This window comes from Euwallacea similis, chromosome 1 (genome assembly GCF_039881205.1).
Source record: "Euwallacea similis isolate ESF13 chromosome 1, ESF131.1, whole genome shotgun sequence".
NCBI classification, from domain to species: Eukaryota; Metazoa; Arthropoda; class Insecta; order Coleoptera; family Curculionidae; genus Euwallacea; species Euwallacea similis.
Genome location: NC_089609.1, coordinates 4,035,801 through 4,045,149, shown reverse-complemented (window position 1 = coordinate 4,045,149; position 9,349 = coordinate 4,035,801). Strand labels below are relative to the sequence as shown.

At 33.5% G+C, this 9,349-nt stretch overlaps 3 protein-coding genes across 3 annotated transcripts; 1 reads left to right on the top strand and 2 right to left on the bottom strand.

The window, feature by feature from the left end:
* Positions 1 to 321: 321 nt before the first annotated feature.
* On the bottom strand, positions 322 to 1,673 carry ECSIT (evolutionarily conserved signaling intermediate in Toll pathway, mitochondrial). Its single transcript, XM_066394351.1, has one exon. It carries the CDS (start codon positions 1,576 to 1,578, stop codon positions 397 to 399), a length of 1,182 nt encoding a protein of 393 aa, XP_066250448.1. The 5' UTR covers positions 1,579 to 1,673; the 3' UTR covers positions 322 to 396.
* A 664-nt stretch (positions 1,674 to 2,337) lies between these two features.
* On the top strand, positions 2,338 to 5,450 carry LOC136416102 (uncharacterized). The gene is made up of 3 exons (XM_066401158.1): positions 2,338 to 2,445; positions 2,501 to 2,919; positions 5,201 to 5,450. Exons 2-3 carry the CDS (start codon positions 2,811 to 2,813, stop codon positions 5,383 to 5,385), a joined length of 294 nt encoding a protein of 97 aa, XP_066257255.1. The 5' UTR covers positions 2,338 to 2,445; positions 2,501 to 2,810; the 3' UTR covers positions 5,386 to 5,450.
* Positions 5,451 to 7,439: 1,989 nt separating this feature from the next.
* Positions 7,440 to 9,077, bottom strand: LOC136412862 (homeobox protein HOX3-like). Its single transcript, XM_066396068.1, has 2 exons — positions 8,865 to 9,077; positions 7,440 to 8,348 (listed from the first exon to the last, which is right to left on the bottom strand). Exons 1-2 carry the CDS (start codon positions 9,075 to 9,077, stop codon positions 7,452 to 7,454), a joined length of 1,110 nt encoding a protein of 369 aa, XP_066252165.1. The 3' UTR covers positions 7,440 to 7,451.
* Between the last annotated feature and the right edge of the window lie 272 nt (positions 9,078 to 9,349).

Here is a 9,349-nt window from a genome sequence, read left to right as displayed (position 1 = left end):
AAAAGTGCTGTTTGTATAGCTCATTGAAACTTGTAATTTTGCCATATGTGGAGTGGTTTCTGAAATATTTGAGAAATTTAAGAAATAAAACGATTTTTTTTAAGCTATTATCCCAAATTTCTTAGCAACTAGTCAAGATGTGGCAACTTTGTAAGAATTCCCTAATGAGTTCCACAAACATGAACTTTTGTCTAATCTATCCAACTCTGGATTATTAGGATGGGTAAGTTTCAATTTACACACAAGGAATATCAATAACTACAGCAGAGAGAGACACAACTTCAGCACTCTCAAATATTTTTTTGCCATCTGGTAAAGTTTTAACAACTTTCATGTTTTAAAAAACTATGATATCTATTAATTTCTCTTTTATTTATTTAGTCAACAAATTGCATATCAGGTATCCTCTATTGACTTTTTCTCAATTTCTGATTCCCCTTGTTGCATATTAACAGATGTAACCTCTTTCGTCATGCTCTTCAACATAAATACTACAGATAATTCAGTTAGGGTTGGATTTCCATCAAGCTCCAAATGTCTAATCCAAGAAAGAAGTGAATCTTTACTTGATGTTCCAGTAGCACATAGTGCATAAATAACACCATCTTCTTGTTCATGGACTGAAGGAATTGCTTTTAGGATATTTTTAATAGGAGGTTTATAATTGAAAAATGATGCTTTGATTGTTTTAACATTGTCTGGATCCTCACAACCGTCATCATATAGTCTAGCTTTTCCACGCAAAATAAAGTAATTAATAAAATGTCCACGGAGAAAAACTGTGAATGGTCCTTCAACAAAAACTGGGTCTTTGACACTGTTCTCACTCAATAAACGTTTTTGTACTACACTTTGAGCACTTATAATCCACGTGTCATCCACAGAATCTTTTATATCTGCTGAATGATAAATTGTTACTTGGTTTGTTGTATCTATATTGCTTATTCTTTCTATAGCCAGTTTAGCTAATTCATAAGCATCATTAGGTAATGGGTCTGGCAGTGGAAATGGTGAAGCATACCTCCACTTTGGCATCCAGTACATCATCCTCCAATACTTTCGCAGAGGAAAGCCTCTTCTCCCAAATATGGCCACAAGCTGATCCTCCATATCAAAGTCTGGCAAGACATGATTTTCTTCCATCTGCGAGAGAAGTTCAAGAATACACTGCTGTTGTTTTGGATAGTGCATAAATTCTGCTTGAATTATGTTCTGAGGGACAAACTTTCCTTTTGGCAGCACATCTATCAGAGCCCTATACACATCTAAGTCTCCTTGCACTCCAAATTCCTGCATATGTTTTAAAGCTGCATAAATAAACTCAACATGACCCCTTCGATAGACTCGTTCTTGTTCCATAAATATGTTAATCAATTGTAGATAGGTGCCTTTGCTTTTATCTTTGACTTCTTCAAAAGGGTCTCTGATACTAAGCGCTCGGTCGCTTTTCTTTTGAGAGTCCTTAAAGTTCCTTGAAGAAATACGGATATTTCTTTGTAAAATATACTGAACTGAACTATATTGATTGGTAGGCTTACATAAAATTGCTGCCTGTTGCAATAATCGTTTTAGTATCATTTTGGTCCAACTGAAATATATTTTGGTACCTTTATTTAATAATTTGTTATTAATCTCACATTTTATGAATAAATTATTGAAGAGAAGCAAATGTTAGGTTAAGATAACGGGTTAAGGAAATCTAAAGAAAGCTGTGTGTTTGGAAGTGTAGCAACATAGCAATTGGGGTTAATACAACATGAATTTGTTTAGATTAAATTTAAATTAAAAAATAAATCTAAATAATAGTTATAGAGAATAACGAATAAGAAAGTACGCAAACCATTTATTTAAAATTTTGAAAAAATTAAATAAATTTAGATCCCGAGCAATCACCATCCAAAAACTCACTACTTTTTTATTGGCCAAACCTCTCGTTTAGACAAACATGATGACTTTATAAATCCTTCGTGATAAACAGTTGCCCCTGGCAACAGTCATCGTGACAGTGACAGCCGTCACTGTAATTAATTTGCATTAAGATTCTTATGAAATCCGAAATCTAGAAAAATCACTTTGGGATTCTGGAAAATCTGGATTGGAATATCATTAATTCTGTAATTCCAAGTTCAAATTGTAAATCTTATTTTTATATTACAATAATTCCACCACTTCAATCTGTTCAACCGTAATTGAATTATTTAAGGTAGGAATAGTTCATTTTGAGCAGGGGCTTTTTCTTATATCTCACATTCAAAAGTTTGTTAGATAAATTCTTTAACACTTTGAACACACACTCACATGTATACAATATTTTAGTTCTTTTCCTCAACATGGGTAGTGTGAACGAAAAAGTTAAAGCAGCTTCTGAGCCTGAAGAGAATGGTGCCTCAAATGAACCGAAAAAGCTGAAACCGTGCTGTGCATGCCCAGAGACAAAAAAATTACGTGATCAATGGTAGGTTTCAATTTCAAGCATTGTGCACATCGATAATTACATCAGAATATTTTCAGCATAATTGAGAGAGGGCAAGAAAGCTGTGGAGATTTAATAGAAGCACATAAAAAGTGTATGAGAGACTTGGGATTTAATATATAACTTCTGTTCAAAACAAACCTTGCCTAGAAGGACTAGTAGTGCTGATTTATCCTTATTTTGATGATAAAAAGTTTTGAAATAATTAAATGTGATATAGTGATTAGGTTAGCTAGCTTGTAAATATCTAAATGTGATCAATGATCATTCTAACCTAACTTATTACCTGTATTATAAACTATACCAGAACATTGGGACTATTTATTCTTGTTAGAAAATGGAAATAGAAAGCAGTAAAAGTGAAAATGAAGGTCTTACTTCAGCAGAAAAAGATGATGCGTCGTTTTTGAGAGAAAGATTCCTATTCCTCATAGCTTCCTTGTCAGGTGAGATATTAGAAACTATATATTTACAAGGGTGCTTTATGTTATTTATCAACTCATTCTGATAGAGTGTTCAGTAAGCAGAAGATCAAAAAAACTATTAACCAGAAACAGTTATGACAATTTGGCCTGAAGCTGAAGCTACAACATCCTAATATAGCTATCAAAGTTTACTGAAAACCACTACTCTTTATCAGTATTTTTTACAAATATCAAGCTAAACAGAGCATGAATTTGTCAAAAACCTAACAACTACAAATAAAAACCTTTAAGTTTGTTATTCCTTCCAATTTAACTGTCAAGTGGTCAATAATCAAAATCTCTTGACAAACATGAAATGAGTCTTAAAATAATGGATCAGTCATTAGAGAATATGGTGGCACATCAGTCTATGAAAAAAGAATGACAACAATCAAATCTATTATCACTGATGCATGCATTGATGGATAAATGAAAACAGTCCAACCGACAATATAAATTTCTGGGCAAAACTATCACACTTTGGCACTAAAAATCTTCTAAACCTATAGTTTCACGTGACTGATTTTTAAATTAAATTAAATTTAATTATACATACACTCCAACGTAATAGCCAAAAGATCATTCAACAAATCATATAGTGGTTTTCCTAAATTTTAAAGGCTCTCTGAGCTATTTCTATGTATTCGAAGGATCTTTTACTTCAAGATGAACTAAAGAAAAATGAGAATACATAATGAAATATGAAGGAATGATTATGATCTATAAAAAGATGAATAATGAAATTATACATAGTCACAAAATAAAGGAAACAATTGAAGAAATTCTGCAAAAACTGAGATTTGGTTTTGAAAGCGAATCAAAATCATCTTGTTTACTCAATTGACTTTCTCTTTTTGTAATTTAATTAATTAATATTCATAATGATTCGAACCTAAACTATTTCTGGCAGAAAATAATTTTTTTATTCAATTAATTTAAATAACTTAATTTCCAATTGGAGCGGTTCCTTGAAACCACGATGCATGCATACACCAAATTGTCCAGAATACGTAAACAAGAAAAAATGTTAATTTTGTCTAGAAATACACAGTTCTTTTAATATTGCTAGAGTGGACCAAAAAACAAGGTATTAAGAAAAAGTTTATCAGAAATATGATTTAAAATGCAATATTTTCTAAATGCAAGAGAACAACTCAGGCTGAGCTATGCAATGTAGGGAAAAAATACTGTCAGTTTCATCCGGTGTAAATGATCTCTTAATAAACATGTATTCCTAAAGAATGGACTTAGAAAAAGAGTTACAGGGCATTTGTAAAAAGTTTTCACTTATCTTGTCTCTTTATCGTTTTTGTTAGAATGAACAAATTAAATAACCAAATTGTCAAGAAAATTAATTTCGAATGAATGTTCACAAGTTGAAGCTTCCAAGTTCTGAGTCCATTAATACGAGTTATAAAAAAATATTGTTTTCTCATTCTTTGTAGAACATGTAGGTATAATATTTGACCAATAATTATTGCTCTGGTTCCTGATTGAATAAATTCTTAGATTTGCGATGCGTCCAAAGCAATAAATAAAAAAGGGCAAATATTTTGCAAATACCCTGTAATTTTTTTCTCAAATCTATAAAAACGTTGAACATGTGTATAGATATCGTCCAAGGCTATTGAATGACATTACAATGAGAATTCAATATTTACCGGAAATATCAATTACAAAGGGGTGAAATTTTTGTATTTTTATAGGACATTTTTCTTTCCCTGTAAGCCATTAAAAAATATCACCGAGCGAAGTGACGTAAAAGGAATATTTTGTTCTAGCAACACACCTTTTTCTTTTCAGAACTTCCACATTCGATAAATCCTGAACAAGCGTTGCATAGCCAGTCGTTGATAAAGGTACTGCTTTAAAAGATACAAGAGGATAGGAAAATCGAATAAACTGCTAACAAAAAAATTGATTTGACATAATTTTTCCTAATTTTTAAGAATTTATATATCTCAGAAGCGATTTGACCTAGATGACTAATAGTTTACTAAACAAGAGACGGACGGTAAAAATTACGGAGGAAAAGAGGTTATCTGTACTTACGTCCTATGCATGGTACCTGCCTGTTACTGCTTTATCTGTTAGGTACCATACAGACCTTAAAATCAAAAACTTTATCGGTTTGAAAACGTTTAAGCGTTTTACGTAAATAGCTGTAGGTGATTGTTGCTTTTAACGGTAAATACATGATATAATGTTTCATGAATGTGGGAGGAATTAAATCTGCTATGATATACGGTATGTCCATTTTCAGGAAAAGCTTGCGAAGTGGGCATGGAGAACGGAACGAAAGTTAACGCGAATATAAGAGCGTTTGATGTATCGTTTGAGAATATTTTAGTTGAAAACTTGACCGTTACCTCTACGCCCGAGACGTTCATTCCGATGAGCATCCTCCGAGCTCAGGATGTCCACACTATCTTCTGCACAGACATTTAGGGTGTATCCGCCATATTTTCTTGGTATTTAGGTACCTTTACTTGATTGTTCCAATGTAACAAAATAAATTTTTTTCTATAAAAATATCAGTATTACCAGTTCTAACTCATCCATTCACTTTATACGTAATACGATTCCTATTCCGTAACATATCACAGCCTACTCCTTTTCAATTCTCCCATTTAAACGCATAGGAGAATAATTGGCAATTGTTTTCAAACGTCAATATTTTACTTAGCTTCGGCTCGTGTCGTAAACTGTTATACCTAATGATAGAAAATGCTATTTTCGTCACTCGTTCAGCAATTTCACTCATATATTAACTGGCAGATGATTCTCTGTACTGCATAGTTTTATTTAAACAATGGACTTCTTAATTTAATTAAAATATTAAAATAATAATTATATTATAAAATGTTATAGTATACAGGTTGTTCTTAAATTAGTGTGAAATATTTTAATGGGTGTTCTATAAAAATTAATTAAATACCTAGACAACTAAGAGCTACAAAAAATAAACTGAAAAAAAAAAATTAACACCCTACATGTAAGTAACGAAGAGTTTGCAGTCTTATGGGGATTTTACTACATTAGAGCTTTACTGCATGCCGTGCTGGAATCAATACGGACGGTATATGGTTCTTACAAGGAATTATAATATAAGGCTCCGGTCGCACTTGGAAATTAGGAAGTGTCAAAAATCATTATAAGTGATGCGACCACCATACCAATTTCAAAAATAAAATGGCGTCTGGTAAAGTAAGCTCAATAAGTAAATAAAAGAGGAATTTTGCCGTCACGATCCGTCCAGGTGTCCCCAGCCATCGAGGTCCAACTGTGGTCCCCTACCGTCAAGAGGAGGGGCGTTGGATTCGCGCCTCTTTATTTGTTAAGTCTGCCATTCTCCTCTCTTTAGTTCTTTAGTTCTGGTGTAATGTCTGCCATATTATTCCAATACGGGGAAATTTCGAGTTTGTAAATGATGTTCGAAAGCTCAGGGGTGTGTTTGTACTTCGAGAAAGTACGTTCATATCAATGTGACTTGTAAGTTTGGTGACTTGCGCCAGTTAACTGGCATAACTCTATATTGTTCTCTAAGAATATATTTTGATTTTGGGATTTATCAAATATCATGGCAGTGGACTCTCTGAAACTTATTTGTTTATTTTAATTTTTGGATTTAGTGGGCTTTAATTTTCAGTTTAGTTTATTTCGTTTTGATTTGGGTTTTTATTTAAAGAAGATTTAAACGAACGTTGTACTATGGAGCTACTCAGGCTCAAATTCACAGAATAATAACGGATTTTTTCCGATAAATCCTTATAGGATTTGTGCAGTGAGAGGAAAGATAAAGCATTGTGTTACAAGTGTTTTTTGTATTCTATTTTTAATTATTAAAAAATATGTATAAATATGTACATAAATGTGGACCATGTGTTTCCAACACTATCCTGTATTGCTCTAGCCATATTAAAAACTTTTGAATAGTAACGTTTCTTTGATATTGTGAACATGTCATATTACAATGTTCAGGAAACATTTTTATAAATTACGTTATGCTAACATTTCTTTAAAATTTACAAAAAGGTACATTTACAAAAGAGGAGAATTCGTTACCGTGCCATTTAAATTTTAGAGAATTAAAATCTCCTCAAGCCTGGTCAAAGTGGGCTATATTCTATCTTGTAAATATAGTTTCAATAACGCATTCAATTTAAATTTAATTAAAATAATTATCTCGTCATCTTGTATGTGTTTACCGATTAATCGAAAAATGTTTTTAGCATTTATCGATAATGCGAAATTTTGTCTTTTTTCTTGGTCGATTTTGCTTAAATTTGCTTAAATTTAAAAAGTTCTTTAATTAAATATTTACAGCGGTGATCACTCTTCTTTTAGTTTGTATATTATACTTTTTATAGATTTATATATATGTGAAAAACGCAGGTTTGTTTTTGTAACAATAAAGCGTATAAAATATATAAAGTAAAAATATTCATAAACAGTAGAAATAAAATGTTTGCTCATCACACACACCAAGGCCATAACAATGTCAAGTACTCTATCTACAGCTCTGTTAATCCAGTGTTCTGCTCTGCTGGGGAATCAGATCGATATTCATTGGCACTCCAAGTAACGCATTGTAAGTTTTGCGATAACATCCCGTATGTTGAGGTATGATTAGTGTTATTACCTCTTGCATCAACATTGTACTCGTTCAGCCTGTTGTGATGGAAGTTGGCCTGAATTCCGCCATCATTTTGATACGGTGGGACTAAGTTAGACCCCACAGGAAGAGAGTATGAAATCGGGAGGCACATCTGATCATAATTGTGACCGTACATGCCAAACTGGTGATGATAGCTTTGGTGTGAGGTGGCAACTGATGGAACGTCCCATTGTCCATGGGGGGGATGAAATGCGGATCCCGAGGTTGTTGGAAATTTAAGTGAATGAGAGTTTTGAACAAGCATGGAATTGTTTGTTAACTTTTGGGCCAGAATCGGAAGATCTTCCTTAATCAATGGAACGTTAGACGAACTCACGGCCACATCTAAACTCCTGTTTTGGGCTACTTCTGGCGGGGAAGTTAGCTGAAAGGAATTTGATCCTTGAGGTGTTCTGACCTTACTATCCTTCTTAAACTTCATTCTACGGTTTTGAAACCAGACCTTAATTTGTTTCTCTGTTAAGTTTAACTCTTGAGACAACTGAATCCTTTTGGCTCTGCACAAGTACTTTCCTGTCTGAAACTCCTTTTCCAGGGCCATCAATTGAAAGGACGTGTATTGGGTTCTTGATCGTTTCGCTACTGCCGCTTTAATTTTGCTTTTCTGTGCTGCTTCCTTCGGGCAAACATTCACTGGGTTTATGTCTACGAACTGATTTGGAGCGATTTGGTACCAGTTGTCTTCGAACGGGTATGAGGAAAGCGATGGATTTGGGTTGAGGTCATTGTTGCTCTGGAACAAGAACGGATGTTTAGAAACAAATATGTACTTACAAATAAATCACAAAAAAACCTAATCAGCTTTTGTGGGCAAGTGTAATAACGATAAGGTGGGACGTAGCTGCTCGGAAAACTCAACAACTTGTACGTGCCAAAATTCCGGGCCTAATGAGATTGTTTTGTTTTGAATCATTATGCTAACTCGTTTGTACAACTTTTCCAAGCCGCAGTTTTTAAGAGATTGAGGCGTCATAGCTGTTATCCGTCGACTATTTGCAGGGTAAACCTACAAGAAGGTTATTACTCACAATTTTGAAAACAGCCCCTACGACGATCATTATGTACGTTACAATTTCTTTTAAAGTCAAAGCAATTTTTAATAATTAAATATATTAATTTATTCACAACTTAATATGATAAATTTAAGTTAAGTAAACTTTGAATCGCAGATCTCACAGACGAGCATAATGACATAGAGCGTTTGCTTAACACATGCTCATACTTGCTAATTACTACATATCATGCTTACCATCACATTCTGATTGTCATGCGGAACATAAGGATCTTGCTGCACTTTAACTGGAAAGACCTCTTCTTTGTAAATATAAGTATTCGGGACGTTGTAACCCTTACAATTGTCGTAGGACTCAAATGACGAGAAAGACTCATTTGAGCTCATGGGATCAGCGAGCGTCTCTGGGATCGCAATTTGATTTTCAATTCTATCATGCTCTTGATTCATGCTACAGTCGCGCTTGTTCACGAAGTAGGATATTTGCACTTGCACAAAGACTTCCAACAGAAGTACGCACGCAGCAAAGGACGATTCACCACTGAGATAAGTCCTACGACTAATACTCTAATGGCGATTTTGGGTTTGTCCAAGGTATTTATTTTAATGGGTTTTATCACAAGCAATTTGTGGGTGACCAATCAGGTTCGAAAATATTCTCAAAATTTACCTTCACAATTGACAACTGGTATTAGGTAAAGGAATTGTGTTCTATTGAATAT

Coding starts and splice junctions, on each gene's coding strand:
- ECSIT (XM_066394351.1), bottom strand. CDS start 1,578: ATGATACTAAAACGATTATTGCAACAGGCAGCAATTTTATGTAAGCCT.
- LOC136416102 (XM_066401158.1), top strand. CDS start 2,811: ATGGAAATAGAAAGCAGTAAAAGTGAAAATGAAGGTCTTACTTCAGCA. Junction 2,920..5,200: donor CCTCATAGCTTCCTTGTCAG/GTGAGATATTAG, acceptor GTCCATTTTCAG/GAAAAGCTTGCGAAGTGGGC.
- LOC136412862 (XM_066396068.1), bottom strand. CDS start 9,077: ATGAATCAAGAGCATGATAGAATTGAAAATCAAATTGCGATCCCAGAG. Junction 8,349..8,864: donor ATGACAATCAGAATGTGATG/GTAAGCATGATA, acceptor TTCTTGTTCCAG/AGCAACAATGACCTCAACCC.